This window comes from Hypoxylon trugodes (assembly GCF_022578975.1).
Source record: "Hypoxylon trugodes strain CBS 135444 unplaced genomic scaffold F4822scaffold_6, whole genome shotgun sequence".
Lineage (NCBI taxonomy): Eukaryota > Fungi > Ascomycota > Sordariomycetes > Xylariales > Hypoxylaceae > Hypoxylon > Hypoxylon trugodes.
Window position 1 is genome coordinate 1,932,170 of NW_026250021.1, and position 17,111 is coordinate 1,949,280.

A 17,111-nucleotide genomic window follows, 5' to 3' on the forward strand; every position below is an offset into this window, starting at 1 on the left:
CTGCAGGGTGGCGAAGAGAATTCGAAGAGCACACAAGCCAGTGAATACTAGGTACCTACTTAGGTAGGGGATTTCTAAAGTAACATCTTAAAATCCGAGGGGCTGGGTTGACTAACCCACTTATCTTAGGTACGCGACACACACGGATAGTGCACTTGAAAAGCATACCGCATTCTCGCACTGTCACCTTTTCAAGTACCTACTCTTTCCCACGAACATCACCCCCAGATTAATAACCTAAGCTTCGCAAAGTCGATTGTTCTAGCAAATTTGCGATTTTCAAGTGTGCTTCGATGAATCATGGTCGCCATGGAACGTAAGGAAACCGCCAAAGCGGCGACGCATCGTGCTATGATTATTTTATGTTTATTCGCTGCAGGTCCAACGTGGGTTTGATCAGTATAGAATAAGCTGGTCTATTGCACGTCTAAGTTGCTGTCACTGCCGCATATCCAGATTTTGCCTTCACGACGAGTTTAACCTCAAAACGCCCGTTGTATTCACCGTCCACCTTCAATTATCTAAAATTAGAGATCATCTCGACTTACCGTCAACGAAATGGCAGGACTCTAGATCAATCGGCTTCTTACTAAGCCCGAAGCGCACGAATCTCCGTAAATAATCCTGTTCCCGGACGATTGTTGCGAGGCAAACTCGTAAATATAGGGGGATATCACGAAGGAATTTGGAAACCAATCTTCGAGCCTCACTGCGTCGGATTATTAACTTGGTTTGGGTCCCCAATGATGTAAGAAGATTTAACAAGGCAATGAAGCCGGTATTGATCGGCTGGGGCTGAGGGACTCCCAAAATAGGAACTATCTTACGCACTCCTAAGATCATGCTAGTTCCTTTAGGGGATGAGGTCTTCATATTTTCGTGATATAAAAGCATCTCTTGGCATCTATCTCGCAACTCAACTCACATGTCAATACTTACTCAAGCAATTCGTCGCTGCTAGGTATTAGGTACCCACCTACCTAGGTAAGTAAGCGAGCCTGAAGTCGACATGAACTATTGGCGGCACGCTAATGGTCATCAAACAGAATAATATGGCACGCTCAATTGCGTATTGGGTAGCAGCCATTGCCAACACGGCTATCACTGCTGCTGCTATCCTTGCGAGCCCACAATGTCAAAATGCAGCCCCCACGCAAACCACAATCAACGTACCTACGGCTAACATGAGCCTACCCGGCTCTCCCTTCGGACTCGTATACGCGAGGAACGATATCGCTTTTGCCGGCATGGGCCACCAGGTGATCATGTTAAACACGACGACGTTTAAGCCAACTCTAGCTAGAGAATTTCCGCTTCCTGCACTTCTTAACCAATCTCAAGGAGTCGTTAGCGGTCTGACTCTATCTCACGACAAGCGTTACGTGTACGCATCCGTCGGTCCCGGGGCGGTCATACTCGACGTTGAGAAGGCTGTCGCTGGTGATACAAATCCGATTGTCGGCCTCCTACGTGGCACGACCGGAGACGGCGCGATTCAAGTGACATTATCCAAAGACGACAAGTATGCATTGGTCACACAGGAATACGGTACCAACGCGACTCTTTTTCGCGGGACTATTGAGGTCTTCCAAATTCATCACGGCTTAAATGGGTCCATTGCCGGTACCAGCAAGGGGTATACCAGGCTCGGATACGCAGTTGTAGGCACAGCATTCTCTCACGACGAGAGCAAACTCTACGTAACGAGCGAAGTTACCAGCCAAGCAACGTCCGTAAATGAGACACGAGGAACACTTAGTGTCCTTGATGTCGCGATACTTAAGACCGATCCCTCGAAAGCTCTTCTTCATACTGTTGATGCAGGCTGCAGTCCAGTCCGGCTCGCTGTCTCCCCCGATGGTAAGCAAGTCTGGGTAACGGCTCGATTAAGCAACAAGCTTCTCGCATTCGACACCGAAAAGCTAGACTCGGCGCATCCTGAAGGCGCTCTTCGGGCGAGTGTGCAAGTAGGTACTTCGCCCGTTGGCATTGCCATTGTCAATAGAGGCCGTCATATTATAACTGCAGATTCAAATAGGTTCAATTATGCGAATGCTACTACAGGTCTAACAGTCGTTGGTACCGAAGCAGCACTGTGGGGAAACCAAGGGTTCCCACGGATATTGACCGGCTTATTCCCGCGTGAGTTCGCAGTCAGCCCAGATGGAAAGACGCTGCTAGTTTCAGAGTATAGGAGTAAGGCGATCCAGGCGGTAGACATCACTCGTCTACTATGATTCACAGCGGAGAAATCTCCGAATTTTGATATTTATCATAAATCACGTTGTATTCATCAGAGTGGTTGGCACTTCCTTTGGTGCTATGAGGCTTGGTTCTAACGTATTCAAAAAAATGCCTTGCGATACGACGTCGGTCTTAGTCTTATAGCTGGACCGGTATCTACCTAAGGACCTATTCAGGTATATATAAGGTTGCGTGCGGACATTCTTAAGGCCAATCGGCATATACCTAATTGGCACGAGGGTGAACATAATTGTAAGGCTTCGCATATAACAATTGTCTCACGTTTCCCACTTGCGTACCTAGTTTTCCATCGATCCACCGTCAACTTTCATATTCCATCTACTTCCGCCATGTCTGTCGGCGACGCGATTGCTGTGCTTGGTCTGCTTGAGCGCATTGGCACTGAAATACGTAATTATAGGCATGCACCGGCGCAGTTCCAAGAATTCAGTGTCGAGATAGACTTCTGGTGCAGCACTCTCCGATGCGTCCTTCGCCTCAACCCCGAAGATGTGGTTGATCCATCAAACCTTGAGAAAATTCGAGCCATAGTAATGAATTGCTTACGACCGTTACAGGACCTCGCCAATAAAATGCAAGTCAAAGAAGGTGTTCTTGGGCATTTCCGTACAACCAGAAGTGTCAGCGCCATAGGGACAAGGCTGCATTGGTCGATAATACATAAGGACGTTGAAGAGGCGAGGAGTATACTTATATCCCAGATGAATACTATGCTTATCCTCTTGGGTATCCAACAATTGTATACGATATTCAGGCCTCATTTTTGCGAGATGGGTGACTGATGCGTCGATAGGAGTACAGGGAGACATATATTCACAGAGATGCGAAAGCATGATAACTCTGTATCAAAACAAATTAACGACTACTCTAATGCTCTCATTGGGCAGACTTCGTTGATCCTAGGAGCCGTTTCCTCAACCCCACACGAAATTGACGACCTTCCTTCTAAAATAATATCACAGACCCAGCAACAGTCCCAGCAAGCTAGTATTCAATCACAAGGCATGGCTACAGTCACTTCTCGCCTCGAAGACTTGTCATCGAATGTTTCAAAAATTTCAACGGAGGCGAAGAAGCAAGCAAGCATTGTAACAGAGATATCCGGAGGGCTACTTAATCTCCTAGAGCTTGTCAGGGAGCTACGTCTCTCGTATCATCCCCTCTCCATTGTAGTAACCTATACTAATAGACCTAGGTTCTTAACATGCATAAAGGAAATACTTGGGGCAATTAGTCACAATACGCAAGTTTGGGGTTCAGCAAAGAAGCAGCGTCTTATACGCTAATTGATTGATAGGCGGTCCTTACTCGACATTACGAACCAAATGAAGCGCATTATACGCGCAATTGAAGCGATCCCACTACATCTTACTGTCGACATAATCCGCTTCGACGATGCGCTAGGTGTGACTTGGGGCTTACCATTCCAAGCATGTAGTACTTGGGAGGTATGGACGATGGAAAATCTAGCTGATTAAAGATGCTGATATTGCTAGTCATTCGAAAGCGTGCTTCGAAATGTAGTTTTCGCAAATAATAGAGAAGGTGTAGAGTACGTAAAAACCAATCGATATGCCATCCTATTACCCAAGGAAAGGTTAAGGCTTGATCCATGGAGCTGGGAGTGTCGAGCCAAGAGTGGCATACATATCGAACAGGCCATGTTGATGTTTGGAGCCAAGACCGCGCGCCAGCAATGCCCTGGATGCCAGCGGCCTAGTCCCATTGTTGGGTACGGCGACAGACTCTGGTAGGTCCCTGGATATATTTGGTGCCATTCTAGCGCTTACTATTGTATTCTAACAACTTAATTCCAGTTCAGGTTGCGGCCTACTTGCGACTTTCGGTTGGTCGACCATACTTCCTACCCGTGACCCCCAGACCCAAGAACTTCGCGGTCCACCTAAAGTATTTGGGCCACTACCACTACCAATACTACCGCCAATGCGGGTCGTCAAAAGCCGCCCGTTTCGTCGAATACACTATTATCGATTTCCAAAAATGAAGGGTACTATTGAAGAGGCGCTAGATATATTGCGCAACAACGAATATGATTTGGCTGCCAACTTTTGTGCAGGGCTACAATACCTTCAGGCTGCAGAACATAACTCATCCAAGCAGGATGCAAGAAACTCAATACCATGCCTGGAAACTATCGTACAATTAGGTGAGGGTCCACAATATGATTATGCTTCTTAAGAATGGACATATTCAAGGAAATACCGTAATAACTGATCGTTGCAGAGGCCTTTCGCCCGGTGGTGTGGCATCTATTAGCGAGAGCATACCTATATCTTGACGATTATCCAAAAGCCCACGCCGCTATACAACAAGCAATTTGCCAAGATGAGAATATTCTAGCATACTGGATGACTGCTGCCGTCTTGTATTACAAGGTTCGACAGTATCATGACTCGCGGGAAGCGATTATCCAAGCTATCCGTCTAGACCCAGACCATTGGTTACCTCAGTTTAATTTCGCGATTTTGGTAAGATGTTATTTATGTCAACTAGTCCAGGAGATGCTCACAATTTACAATAGTCTGATAACGTTGGGGAATACGAAGAAGCGATCGCTTGCTACACGGAATGCCTTCGGATACAGCCGAACGTATCCGCTGCTATAGCACGTCTTCAGGTGTTGGTGAATCATAACTCTCGAGATGTACCGGACTACCATCAAGTACATCATATGCAAGACTTCAATATTCCCAAATTTGAGCAGGGCTTTTCTAAGTTCGTGGACGAAGCTTCGCCAAATCCGAAGGAACAAAAGAGCTGAACGGAATTTTCGACGTCGGTCTATGGAAGATTAGGTTGTCATCAGACAACACAGATAATGGACATTACCTGTAGAGTACTTGCTTGGTTAGGTCGATTCCTTTAATACGACAATCACCAATTCCCTGTTAGGTACAAATGGTGCGGAGAATTAGTTGAGCTATCAGTGGCCAATACTCGACTTGGTATAGACAGAGTAAAGGAAAAGAGGGGTACCTCGAAACTGTCCAACTTCGCCAGCTATTCATACTATTACTACGAAGATATACCAAAATAACTCGGAGGTTCGTGATTAAATATTAATAAAAATGGCACCAACCTTTAGAGCGGATCACATAGGGTCGTTGTTACGACCCCAGTCCCTTCTAGACGCTCGCTCGGAGCTCTCATCGCCTTCAAAGATGTATTCGCTGAACATTCCACAGTCAGTAAAAGATGCGGAGACTCAGGCAGTTCGCGAGGTAGTACAAGCACAGCTGCATAAAGGAATTAGACCCATTACAGACGGCGAATATGCCCGCCACATCTACTATGGCGGCTTCTTTGAGAAACTTTCTGGATTTGAAGCCAAGCCAGATCTTCCCATCCCGGATGCCTTCCGGACCGACTTCCCTACAACCACAGGCCTAGCGAAAATGGGCGCGACAACTCGGGCAGCAGTTGTCTGTACCGGGAAGATTGAGTACAAGGAGTCTCCGTATCTTTCGGAATGGATTGCACTTCGCGATAACTTGTCCCAAGATATGTGGCGTGAGGCGAAGTTCACTATCCCCGCACCTAACTATCAACACATCCAACTCAAACCAGGAACTGCATGGACTCAACAGTCAGGTTACACCTCAGATAAGGAGTATTTCGATGATCTTGCCAAATGCTATGCAGCTGAGCTCAAAACGCTCTACGATGCGGGTCTCCGCAACATTCAGGTGGACGATCCACACCTAACGTACTTTTGTTCCCCTCAATTCGTCGAAGGCTGCGAGAAGGACGGCACAGACGTAGATGAGCTTCTAGACCTCTATACCCGGACACATAATCAGTTGTTAGCGAATAAACCGACAGACTTGCACGCGGGTATGCATTTATGCCGAGGCAACATGTCAGGGTCCACATATTGGGTCTCGGGCTCATACGAGAAGATCGCATACAAGCTATTCAACGAAACGGACTATCAAACCTACTACCTCGAGTTCGACGATCTAGAGCGCGCGGGTGGCTTTGGCCCCTTGAGATTTCTTCCTAAGGGGAAAAACGTGGTGCTAGGTCTTATCTCGACCAAGACGCCAGAACTAGAGGATCCAAACACGATAAAGGAAAGAATCCACGCTGCCGCTGCAGTAATCGCTAATGCACAAGGCATTGCCCCCAAAGAAGCTATTGGGTATCTTGCCTTAAGCCCTCAGTGTGGCTTTAGTAGCAGTAGCTTGGCTGGCGGCAAGGGGATGACGATGGAAAGGATGTGGGAGAAACTACAACTTGTTCGCGACATTGCCCGCGATGTTTGGAAATGATGACAGTTAATTATTTACTTCTAAAAGACTTATACCGTTTCTTTGTCACAAATTATTCTCAATGAACAATAGCATCACATAATCTTCAAGTCACAAATAGTTGTTAAAGAATAAATAACTCAATGCATTGCTTCGATACCGCATATTTGTGAAGTATCAATTTATAGTCTTACTCGAAAACTTTTATCTTATTCCTAAGTCCGCTTATTTCTCTTAGGCCTGGGTACAAAACTAAATTGATACCCTATCGTCCAATATCCATAATCGTAGTAAAACTCGAGAGTTGAAAAGGTCCCCCATTAGGCCGAGTTCTATGAAAGCAATGTCAGTGAGGAATAGTGCAATAAGGCCCTTACCACGTCCAAAGATAGGGAGGTCCATCCCGAAAGCGAGGGGCAAAAACAGCGTTGAAGAGTAGCTGGAGGCATATCACATGTGTGAAGAATATAAGTTTCCATTGGATCGTATCCGTCTCGAATGCGAGCATAGGGCGAGTACCCGATACAAGGAATGTTGTCCCCATGATCGCATACCTAAGCAATGTACCCGTCTTCATCAGAAGAAGCATGCGGGAGTAGTACAATACTCCGATCAACATACCGGCGCCCGGCAGGGAAATTAAGTATACCAAGGTGCTTTGTAGGGCGTATAGCGATTTGCCAACCAGGTCTTTTAAGCCATGATAAACTTTACTGATTAGCAGGGCGTATAGTGATTCGCCTAGGTATCTAATCAAGATCCCCAACCTATTAAAAACCATGCCAATTGGTAATGCATACAGCGAGTCGCCTAGGTATCTAACCAAGCTCTTTAACCTGTTATAACTCGTACCAATTGGTAGGCCGTATAGCGATTCGCCTAGATATCTAACCGAGTTCTTCAAGCCATTATAACTCGTAGTTGTCAAAGCGTATAACGATTTACCTAGGCACATGCCTAAGTTCCTCAAGCCATAATATCCCACGCGGAATGGGAAAAAGAAAAACAACATGCCAATTATATAGAAGTTCTCGGTAAGAAACCACATCACGAAGCCTACCAGGAAAACGTTCCATATGTCTTTGGCCCTTTCTCCAAGAGTTAGCCTTCTCTCCTGCCTGTTTTCAGAGTCCATATTATAAGCATCTGTCAATTCCTTTTGGGCATTCCAGTTGCGTAGACTTGATCGACTACTTGCGCGGGGCTCCATAGCACTTAATAGTAGGGGAAAAAAAGATTCACTCTCTGATAGTTCTGCGACAATAGCGCACAACTCAAACAATCCGAATCGAAGTCGATACAGCTCACAATTAGCATTGATTTTAACTGTAAATGAACAAAGGCCATTGGTGTTGCTTAAACACTCTCGAAAAAAAAGGGGGAATCGACCGTTCAGTGCGACTAAGGAGTGAACCCGCCCAAGATGTAAGATCATAGTCCACCTAACAATCCATTCTCCCATATATGTACTTCTGCATCCTCCATCCTGGCAATATATAAGGACTCAGGCAGATAATCCAATATACAGCTAGATACATGTATCAGTATGTACTCAATCGCGAATGCGATTGGACTAGGAGTCGCTCAACTTTACCATGACGACCTCATGTGGGAGATATCAATAGAAGTCAGAGCGAAACAATCGCTCACAACTAACTCAAACATCATTTCCAACCCCACCAGTTATCCACAAATTGAGGGCTTGGTTTGCTCGTGATCCATAACCCAACGCTTCAAGCTAGAGTAGTAGGGAAGTCTATCTTCGTCGCCAGCATATGAGGTGCTATGACTCCCGTCACGAAAAGCCACCCTTGCCTCTTCCCGTCATTAGTCGCCGGATCTATAGCAACGATCACAGCTGTCGTCGCGCCTCTCAATGAGCTCCCGTCATCCGAGAACACGAGTATTGGCTTTTTTCCACTATCCTCGCTATCCTTCTTTCCGGCGCTTGCGGGGAGGAAATACACAAGACTCGTTAGAGGGGCTTTTCCAGTGGGATCCTTGTAGTTTGTAAGGAAGTCGCCCGCGCGTCCGATGCCGGGAAGAAGGTACCCGCTGTAGTCCTTGCCGTCAACTCCAGCATAGGGGTCAGAAAAGAAGAATGGGTTGTCAACGACACCGTCCGCTTGGATCGAGTGAGAAACGGATAAGGTTTTGTTGTGGTCTTGGAAATCCGCAAAGTAGATAGAGCCGGCCGTAGCATCCGAAGTCAAAACCTGTCCGTTTGGACCCCAACCTAAGCCATTATTCCCCGGGACCGAGGTAAGGCTAACTGTTGCAGTGACGTTGTCGGCGTCGTTTGCATGCACGTGCAAGAGGTCGGTCCATGCCGGGTGGAATAATTCTTCTACAAGACGCATATAACCATCGAGGTAGTAATGGTCGTTGGTGACGAGAAACTCATTCTCAGATAACGCAAGGAGATCGTTGGGTGTCCTGATTAACGGGTGCGATATCGAGCGAATATGTTTTGCCTTGTTGCTTCCGATCTTATGCACAAAGACCTCGACACGCGAAGCTGCTTTAGAATGTTCTGATGAAGTTGGGGTCCAAAGTGGGTTTGGTAGATGGTTTATGGCTAATATGTATATGGTCTTTTGGTCATCGGGAGGAGTATAAAGGCTGATCCCATGGGTTACAAATATATCCGAGTAGAAATTTTCAAGTGAGAGTTTCCGCGCTTTCATAGTCTAAGATATTTGATGTGAGTTTTCAATCACTCGGCCGAAATCGATGGGCAACATGACGACGTACCTTAGGATCAATCACTACCAGTGACCCGGAAGCAGGGTTTTTCGGGTAATCTAAAGACCAAGCCCTATATTCCATACATTAGCCTCATCGATGCTGACGCTTGCATATCTCCTGCGAGATTTCTTCAGTGGAGACCACATACCCTGGGAACCAGCCAGCTGCTTTAACAAGATCTCCTTGACATGCAGAATACAGCAGGCCAGATTGTTCATGGTAGTGAAGATCCTCGCAAGCGATTGTATCCTGGATGATATGATTCTCGATGCCGTGGACGTTCTGCCATGATTCCAGCGGTCGTAATAGCCCTAGAACTGTAATTTGTTGCTTGACAGGGGCGTACAGAATGGCTAAGAGCCAAGCAACGACGATAGTGGTGAGGTACAAGATGACCGCCATTTGTCTATATAGCCTATAGCATCACGGCCAATGCGTGATTAAAAATAGGTTTTGATTCAGTGGTGTCGGGGTGAGAAGGACTCAAAATAGTTGAGTAAAGTGGAACGCCTTAAACTGAGGGGAACCTGGAGAATATGGGGACCCCACCCCTCACGACGATCGCTAAACCTCATCTACAAGGGGCCATTGATAGTGCGATAGTTAGGCAAGTAGTGCGTCTAGGTGCCGAGGTAGGAAAGGATTCTAGGTGGAGGGCGGTAAGCCGGGTCCCATGCTTACAAGGGCCGGATAGGTATGTCGGAAGATGACAAAGATCAGTAATCTCACAGTACACTCGAGGTTTGGTTCGGCATATATAGGTCACTATATACGTATTTATAATGAGGAACCAGATGGCTAGCATCGTCCTATAGGATCTGGTGCTACCGTCACCAGCAGGCCTTTATCAATGAATAGCCCATGGCTATAAGTAGTCAAGGGTTTCTGGGGGTTTACAAGTTGTATATCGAAATGTCGGAAAAGCTACCTCAGGTGTTAGCATGGTACCTACCTACCTAGGTAGGTAAGCAAGCCTCATACGTCAGATAGAGGCATCTAGGGCGATCATACCTCAAAATATATCTTGTTCAGCTCCATCATCGCGATTGGTTTTCCAGCACACATCCACCGGCCATAACCAAAAGCAAGCTCGACTTGTCTCTGCATTTCAAGACGCGTCTCTTCATCAGCTTCAGTTAATCGTTCTGGCCTGAATAGATCTGCATCTTCACCGAACCTAGCCTTTGATCGAAGGAGTGGCCAAAAGTTTACGCCTATCGATGTTCCCTCTGGAATAAATTTACCGTCTATTGTGTCACCACCATGGGGTACTTCCTTCGGCATCAAACTAGTTACGACAGGTCGCATTCGCAAGCCCTCGAAAATAACTGCCTATATTTTTATGCCGTCAATTTTGATATTCCAATTGAAGGAAAAATGACCTACTTGAAGATAGGGTAGCTCTTTAACCTCCGCATTAGTGATGGGACTTGATACCCTACCGTCATGGACGGCCAATCCGACTTCGTCCTTTAACCGGTAATATACTCGTGGGGTTGATAATAGGTGTAGAAATGTGCATCGGATAGCTGCAGCAGTTGTATCTGAGCCAGCTGCGAACATGAAAAGTGCCTCAACTTCAATTTGTGTCCGTGGGAGGTTATATCGTGCGAATGAACCCTTTCATATCGAATCTTAGATGTCTACACTTTTATGGGAGGGATAATGTGTTAATTTATCTCTACAAACTTACCAACATGGTTTGCTCCTTTCCTATATCCGATTCGAATAGTTTCCGTACCGCTTCTTTCGACAAGCTTAGGTGTGATGATTAGAATAAGAGGTGAAGGAATCGAGATCAAAGGGGAGACACCACTCACCTCATGGCTTTCCCTAGCCCTGTAGGATCTGTTTCTTTGGGGCCAAAAAGCTTTAAGCCGATCGTGGAATATATGATGTTACGGATCCAGGGGACGTCGGACGACAAGATCACCATAGGCATCGCTTTTCCCATTGCCTCGTAAAATTGATAGCAGTCCGAATCGGTTTCCAAGCATCCAAATTCTTTCCCTAAGGCTACTCTAGAAATAACATCCAAAGTGAAGAATGATATGGCTCGAGCCAAGTCCAGGGGGTGATATTCCCCTGAACCAGGCATCGAGATATATTTCCTTCTGATCAAGTTAACGAAGCTATTGACTTGGATGTCAACGTCAGCTTCGACATTGGGTGTATCGCGACCGCTATATCCAGGAATGACCTTTGCCTTGAGTTCATCGTGAATGGATGGGCTCGGTATAGTAAACATGCTAGGGTGGTAGGGGTTAAATCGGCTACCGGAGTACCATTCTGACTTCCAGTATTTGCTTTTTGCGCTTGACATGCGCTTCATAAGTTCTGGGTCGTCCGTCAAGATAATGTCGGGACCGATCCGAAAAAGGGAGCCATACTTCCTGCCAGCGGCCTCGAAATCCTCAAGCTGGGTACCGTTCCAGCCAGTCCGAGCGAGCCATAGATATGAAAACGAAGCCAGGAATGGGCCAGGAATATGGCGAAGTCGGTACCATGAATACACAGCTGATATTGTATACCAGCCCACGATAAGGAGAGCAAGAGTTGCTAAAGGCCCAATCGAGTTGAGCAAGTCTGCTAGAAAAGACATGATGTTAGGACCCTATGAAAGCATGAAGAGGTAAGGAAAACACCGTGAACGGGCGCTCTTCACCTACTCTTCTACGGACAACACGGCAACTTCTTATAACTAGAGCGCCATTTCACTAGCTTCATCGGTCGAAACTACGACCTCGATGAGGAAATGATAATATCGCTGACTGCATCATTATGTCTCTAATAGCACGATATCACCCCTGACATCGTTACACTACCCATGGAGCAATGATGGGAGCTATCGTATACATGTGAATCAATCGCCAATCGCACCAATGCCACGCCCATCAAGGTAGTTGGCATTATAAACACCAGAGAAAGAAAATACCAACAGTTGCATCGACTTATACTACTATGGCCTGCGAGATATAGAAGAACAATATCGACAAGACTTTAGAACTTCGTCAAACCATTTGTTTTGCAAATACCTACCTAGGTATGTATTTCCTATTAAGATGTTTATGGCGGGGGGGGACCTACTAAGGTAATTGAAGAGAGAGTTCTGTTAGTGATGTTAAGGGCCTACGTAGTAGACAGAGTTTCCGTCAGCACGATTACACAATATCTAACTCGCTACCGGCATTCGTCCGCAGCGAGCTAATAGGTTCCCGAAAAAAGAAATGGCGCGGTGGGGAAGCCCTTGCGGGGTTGTATCCGCGCTACTGGGATTCACTGCCCTCCAAATTTACCTAGCCTATCGAGTACCACCCCATTTAGCGGCTGGCCTAGAAGCCTTAAAGAACACTAAGTTCTATTATTACAGCGCAGTTTCTAGCGAACAAATAGGTACCTAGGTATTCATAAGCACTAATTGAAGGCTACCCTTATTTTTCTCCCAACGCTTCGGTACTTCTCTTCTCTTAGAACCCGTCCCGTCCTCACCGCATTTCAGCATCACCTACCTACCTGGTGCATCACTTAATTTCACATACAACTCAGTGTGCAGAATAGCAGTTAATTATATCCAGCCCTAGGCAGCGCTTGGAGAATAGAGCAAGAAGTCGACACATTCAAAAAAGAATATATGTGGAAAGGTATTCTGCGAACGCCCAGTTCATTAAGGTAACTTTCCCGAACTTCTAACACAATGCACACGTCCTTGTATTTATCTAGAACATTCACATTCTATACGAGGGGCCCTATGGCAGTTTATGCCCTTATTGCCATATACAGCAGCATTATTCTATTTAGGTAAATGGACATTAAGAATAGCATCATTAATTAGAGGACTCTGCCTCGGTACCTAGGTAGTATCGGGATATGGTAAAGATGCGCACGGTGGGTTTCAATTGGGTAAAACCCGCAATCCCGACCGTGCCGGACCGCTGAATAAGTAGGTGAGTGTTATCTAATTCATAACAATATCTCCATCATCATACTCTTTCCTATCCTTCGCTTCTGGTGTAAAATGAGATGGCTAGTCGCCGGGAAACGCCCGAATCGCTCGTCAAAAAGAGGGCAAGAGACCGCCGGGCCCAGCAGAATCTTCGCGACAAGCGCGTTGCCCAGGTCGAAGCCCTGAAACAGCGTAATAGCGCTCTCAATAGCGAACTACAAAGCCTACAAAAGACATGCTACGACTTACGACAAGAGAACGGGGTCCTACGAGGCCGCCAAGAGCAAATCCAACACCTAGTAAATTTATGGACGCGTGGACCCTCTCAACTCGATCCGAGTAGCATCGCGAGTCTAACATTAGAGGGAACCCAATCTTGTTCTCCCCCGCTTAGTATAATCCAGCCTCGATCATATACCGATGATGCTCAATCGGATGCTCATCAAACGCCACCGGAAACTGGTTCTTCGCCAACAGTTCAAATCCCCCAAATGAGCCCTACGCCTTTAGAAGATCTCACTTTACCACGTTGGAATATGACACCAGTACATTCTAAAGACGAGGGAGCTCTATCAGATTGGATTTCGGTATACCTCAGCAGGGCGGACCTCGTGCGTTCATCACCAGAGGACCCCAAGCCTGTGGAGCTCCTATACGGTTCAAAGACCAACTTTCTTGCCAACGCCATCCACGACGTTACAAGACGACGGCCGTGTCGTGATCCGGAGCGCCTCGCTGGCGGGTGGTTAACTTACCGTTTAGTCAAGTGGATGTTCGAGCCAAGCGAAACCCGCTTCGCCCGTCTGCAAGACTTCCAAAAACCAGTAGCCGAACAGCTTTGCCATCCGCATGCGAGTTTTATCGACTTCATGGTATGGCCAGCGCTTCGAACTAATTTCATCAAGAATCAAAGCGCTTATGATCGGGAGGAGTTCATCGGGCTGTGGACCTGCTGTCTTAAAGTCCGGTGGGCCTGGAACAAACGCTTTCTCGAGCCGGATGACAACGGCGAACTTGTGTTCAGTACCGATTTTTATAACACTTTTACTAAACCTGAAGGCTGGGGCCTCACGAGAGATTTCTTAACACGATACCCAAGTCTGTTTATTGGTTTGGATATTCAATCAATACATTATGAATTCGCTGATTTATAAAATTCGTTTTCGAATTTTGTCTAACTTCGTAGCAATCATTACCCTGTGTCTTATAATACTTCGAAGCAAAGCGCGGTTAGCGATATCTTCCCGCAACGCAGCCCCTAATTCGTCCCCTCGGCAGGGCGGCCTTAGGCCTAGCAGTGCCTCCATCGCAGGCCCATAACACCTATAGCCAACATTGAGTAGGCACCTAATAGCTATAGCTGATTTCTAATAGAGAACGACTAACTATCACAAACGTAAAGAGCACAACTTCGTAATACAGGTCGGCAGTATAATCCAAGTATGAACACTTTCCCATATATAAGATACCTATATATCCATAATTACACTCTAAAACTATTCGGTTTCCTTCAGATTCCAGTCTTCCTACAACCATCTCTGGGTTTTGCTCACGAATTATATACCGCATCTTCCCATCCCACTTGCTAATAATTACGGAATACCAGTATTAACCCCCGGCATTAACGGGTTTAAGGTACACAGGCAACTCCGGCTTGTCCCACAGCGTGTAAATCTTCTGTCTCTTCACCCAATCTCGTGCTTCCGGCGCAAGTTCAATGTCAAATCTATACAAGATTCGAGCGAGGATGAGTCGCATTTCCGCATAGGCCAGGCTAGGGAAAATAACATCAGTATATATCCATTTAAATGTGCTAAGTATTGGCTTCTTACTTTCTTCCAATGCAATTTCGAGGTCCAGCACTGAACGGCTGCATGGCGATGAGATTGTCATTGGCGAATTGTTTATCACCTAGAAATCTCTCTGGGTGGAATTCGTCGGGCTTGTGCCAGTGCACCTTGCTATAATTGATCGCCCACTGCCATACGGCGACAGAGGTCTACACGTCACTTCATTAGCCGAAAGCATTATAATAGAAGGGATGGAGGATATCTTACGTCTTCAGGCACATAATTTCCAGCGATTTTGAAACCTCCTTTTGGCACAACCCTCGGCAGGCCAAGCGGAACTGGAGGGTACATCCTAAGACATTCGTCAAGGCATGCTAACATATAGCTGAGGCTACCGACGGAGATCAAAGTAATATCTTTCTCGCTGCTAAATGTTGTCCTCACTTCACGAGTTAGTTTCTCCAAAACATCGCGATGCGATCCTAACAAAAAGAACGCGCCACTCAGTAATGTTGCGGTCGTCTCGGAGCCGGCATTGATTAGAAACATGGCATTCAATTCGATTTCGCCGGGTGCCTTATAAGTTAACCACCTGTTAATCCTCGAGATTCCGCACAAAACAGGTGCTGTACTCACCAATTCGTTCTTTTTCCGCACAAGACCTTCAATGAGATCAGGTCTCTCAACCTCAACCTCCATACGCTTACGTATCGTCTGGTACGCATACTCAATATTCTCCTTCCGCCCCTTCAACACACGATGTTCCTGAAGCAAATACAGTACATAAGCCGGTAAATACTGTCTCAACGCGCGCATAATCGCATGACTCCTCAAATTCTCCACAATCGTCAGAACCCAAGGGTGATACTTCGAATTCTCCAGACATCCGAAATCCGAGCCGAAACCCAGGTTCCCGATGATATCGAACGTAGTAAAATTGAGCCAAGCGCGCATCTCCAGAGCCGTTTTCCCATCGCTGCATTTCTCTTCTAACCGATGGATGAGTAAATCCACATACTCTCCAATACACGGCTCCTGCGCACGCATCGAGCGCTCGGAGAACCCGTGCGAGAGCTGGCGCCGCATGACGCTGTGCAGTTCGCGACCTGCGGTGGATACGTTATGGGGTATGCGGTTGCCGACGAAGCGGTAGAAACGTGGGTCTTTGGCCATTTCATAGGACCCGTGGTGCCCGTATATGTCTTTCCATGCTTCGGAGTCGATGAAGGATAGTTCGTTTGGTGCGATGCGGATCACGGGGCCGTATTCGTCGTGCAGTTGTTTTACGATTTGGGGGAGGTGGCCGGATAGAAGTTTATGGGCGCGCCAGAGACCCGTTGCTCGGCTGGCGAGGGGGCCGGGGTAATTGCGTAGGGGGTGCAGAAAGATGTTGTAAAAAACATTCAGGGCGAAGGTGATGGTTGTCTATTATGTAGAGTGTTAGTATTCACTAATATGTCCCATAGAGGGTTTACTTACCCCAAGGACAAGCGCGAGCACCAAGTGCAATGGGTTGCCGATGGAATACTTCCAAACAAAACCGAGTGCGTTTTCCATGATGAAACAAAAGTTGCGATCACGTTAAGTCTTTGGATAGAGAACTTCATTACACCACGCCCCGAACAACACGAGGAAATTTACTTTCCCTTTTATATACCACATCGTGTGTTTGATAGAGACGTCACCAATGATTAATTCCCATCGAATATGCATAGCACAAACAATCCCTATACGCTGGAAGCGTAGTATACCACTTATTAAGACGTGCGTGTAAAACTGAATCAGTGGGTAGAACTCTTCAACATCCGATAGTATGTACGATACATCATGCATAAATCCCACCTCCTCATCCACGTATTTCATAGGTGGTGACCGGCGGAAAGTTCGTCGTATGAGCATTTGCTCTCTCCCCTTTCTCCGAGATAGGGTTGTATCTTCAAGGTTCTCGAGCACCCACAGGTTACATGATAATGTAAGGAATCTCGGGAATAGCAAATAAGAATTTAGCCAGTACCTATTACAGGTGAGTTGTTTGTCTTGGGGTACAGTTCTTGGAGACTCTGAGGCAATCACACGTAATGGTATGACCTAGTA

The 17,111-nt window shown here is 46.5% G+C and overlaps 8 protein-coding genes across 8 annotated transcripts; 4 read left to right on the forward strand and 4 right to left on the reverse strand.

Annotated features, from left to right (window-relative positions):
* Positions 1-417: 417 nt before the first annotated feature.
* F4822DRAFT_291364 (cytochrome cd1-nitrite reductase-like protein) lies at positions 418-2,416 on the forward strand. The gene is made up of 2 exons (XM_051455029.1): positions 418-984; positions 1,047-2,416. The coding sequence occupies exon 2, from the start codon at positions 1,053-1,055 to the stop codon at positions 2,235-2,237; it is 1,185 nt and encodes a 394-aa protein (XP_051313515.1). The 5' UTR covers positions 418-984; positions 1,047-1,052; the 3' UTR covers positions 2,238-2,416.
* A 178-nt stretch (positions 2,417-2,594) lies between these two features.
* F4822DRAFT_444337 (uncharacterized protein) lies at positions 2,595-5,294 on the forward strand (the record flags this gene model as incomplete). Its single annotated transcript, XM_051463217.1, has 7 exons — positions 2,595-3,004; positions 3,059-3,415; positions 3,563-3,713; positions 3,762-4,015; positions 4,083-4,432; positions 4,510-4,754; positions 4,808-5,294. 7 exons carry the CDS (start codon positions 2,595-2,597, stop codon positions 5,045-5,047), a joined length of 2,007 nt encoding a protein of 668 aa, XP_051313516.1. The 3' UTR covers positions 5,048-5,294.
* Positions 5,277-6,687, forward strand: F4822DRAFT_407474 (UROD/MetE-like protein). Its single transcript, XM_051458488.1, has one exon. The coding sequence runs from the start codon at positions 5,355-5,357 to the stop codon at positions 6,555-6,557; it is 1,203 nt and encodes a 400-aa protein (XP_051313517.1). The 5' UTR covers positions 5,277-5,354; the 3' UTR covers positions 6,558-6,687.
* Positions 6,688-6,834: 147 nt separating this feature from the next.
* Positions 6,835-8,148, reverse strand: F4822DRAFT_407475 (uncharacterized protein). The gene is made up of 2 exons (XM_051458489.1): positions 8,126-8,148; positions 6,835-8,064 (listed from the first exon to the last, which is right to left on the reverse strand). The coding sequence occupies exon 2, from the start codon at positions 7,996-7,998 to the stop codon at positions 6,910-6,912; it is 1,089 nt and encodes a 362-aa protein (XP_051313518.1). The 5' UTR covers positions 7,999-8,064; positions 8,126-8,148; the 3' UTR covers positions 6,835-6,909.
* Positions 8,134-10,029, reverse strand: F4822DRAFT_291447 (calcium-dependent phosphotriesterase). Its single transcript, XM_051455030.1, has 3 exons — positions 9,433-10,029; positions 9,291-9,354; positions 8,134-9,226 (listed from the first exon to the last, which is right to left on the reverse strand). The coding sequence occupies exons 1-3, from the start codon at positions 9,684-9,686 to the stop codon at positions 8,270-8,272; spliced, it is 1,275 nt and encodes a 424-aa protein (XP_051313519.1). The 5' UTR covers positions 9,687-10,029; the 3' UTR covers positions 8,134-8,269.
* On the reverse strand, positions 9,715-11,886 carry F4822DRAFT_444339 (cytochrome P450; the record flags this gene model as incomplete). Its single annotated transcript, XM_051463218.1, has 5 exons — positions 9,715-10,208; positions 10,296-10,616; positions 10,671-10,904; positions 10,978-11,041; positions 11,105-11,886. 5 exons carry the CDS (start codon positions 11,884-11,886, stop codon positions 10,083-10,085), a joined length of 1,527 nt encoding a protein of 508 aa, XP_051313520.1. The 3' UTR covers positions 9,715-10,082.
* A 1,172-nt stretch (positions 11,887-13,058) lies between these two features.
* On the forward strand, positions 13,059-14,608 carry F4822DRAFT_291513 (uncharacterized protein). The gene has a single exon (XM_051455035.1). It carries the CDS (start codon positions 13,305-13,307, stop codon positions 14,379-14,381), a length of 1,077 nt encoding a protein of 358 aa, XP_051313521.1. The 5' UTR covers positions 13,059-13,304; the 3' UTR covers positions 14,382-14,608.
* Positions 14,609-16,872, reverse strand: F4822DRAFT_291615 (cytochrome P450). The gene is made up of 5 exons (XM_051455036.1): positions 16,497-16,872; positions 15,654-16,442; positions 15,285-15,593; positions 15,060-15,226; positions 14,609-15,001 (listed from the first exon to the last, which is right to left on the reverse strand). The coding sequence occupies exons 1-5, from the start codon at positions 16,572-16,574 to the stop codon at positions 14,836-14,838; spliced, it is 1,509 nt and encodes a 502-aa protein (XP_051313522.1). The 5' UTR covers positions 16,575-16,872; the 3' UTR covers positions 14,609-14,835.
* Positions 16,873-17,111: the final 239 nt, after the last annotated feature.

Excerpts from the sequence above, each read along its gene's own strand:
- F4822DRAFT_407475 (XM_051458489.1), bottom strand. The coding sequence starts at position 7,998 with ATGGGAGAATGGATTGTTAGGTGGACTATGATCTTACATCTTGGGCGG.
- F4822DRAFT_407474 (XM_051458488.1), top strand. The coding sequence starts at position 5,355 with ATGGCACCAACCTTTAGAGCGGATCACATAGGGTCGTTGTTACGACCC.
- F4822DRAFT_291364 (XM_051455029.1), top strand. The coding sequence starts at position 1,053 with ATGGCACGCTCAATTGCGTATTGGGTAGCAGCCATTGCCAACACGGCT.
- F4822DRAFT_291615 (XM_051455036.1), bottom strand. The coding sequence starts at position 16,574 with ATGGAAAACGCACTCGGTTTTGTTTGGAAGTATTCCATCGGCAACCCA. Across the intron at positions 15,227-15,284 it reads GAAATTATGTGCCTGAAGAC|ACCTCTGTCGCCGTATGGCA; the intron begins GTAAGATATCCT and ends AGTGACGTGTAG. Across the intron at positions 15,002-15,059 it reads CGAAATTGCATTGGAAGAAA|CCTGGCCTATGCGGAAATGC; the intron begins GTAAGAAGCCAA and ends TATTTTCCCTAG.
- F4822DRAFT_291513 (XM_051455035.1), top strand. The coding sequence starts at position 13,305 with ATGGCTAGTCGCCGGGAAACGCCCGAATCGCTCGTCAAAAAGAGGGCA.
- F4822DRAFT_291447 (XM_051455030.1), bottom strand. The coding sequence starts at position 9,686 with ATGGCGGTCATCTTGTACCTCACCACTATCGTCGTTGCTTGGCTCTTA. Across the intron at positions 9,355-9,432 it reads GCAGCTGGCTGGTTCCCAGG|GGCTTGGTCTTTAGATTACC; the intron begins GTATGTGGTCTC and ends TATGGAATATAG. Across the intron at positions 9,227-9,290 it reads TGGTAGTGATTGATCCTAAG|ACTATGAAAGCGCGGAAACT; the intron begins GTACGTCGTCAT and ends CAAATATCTTAG.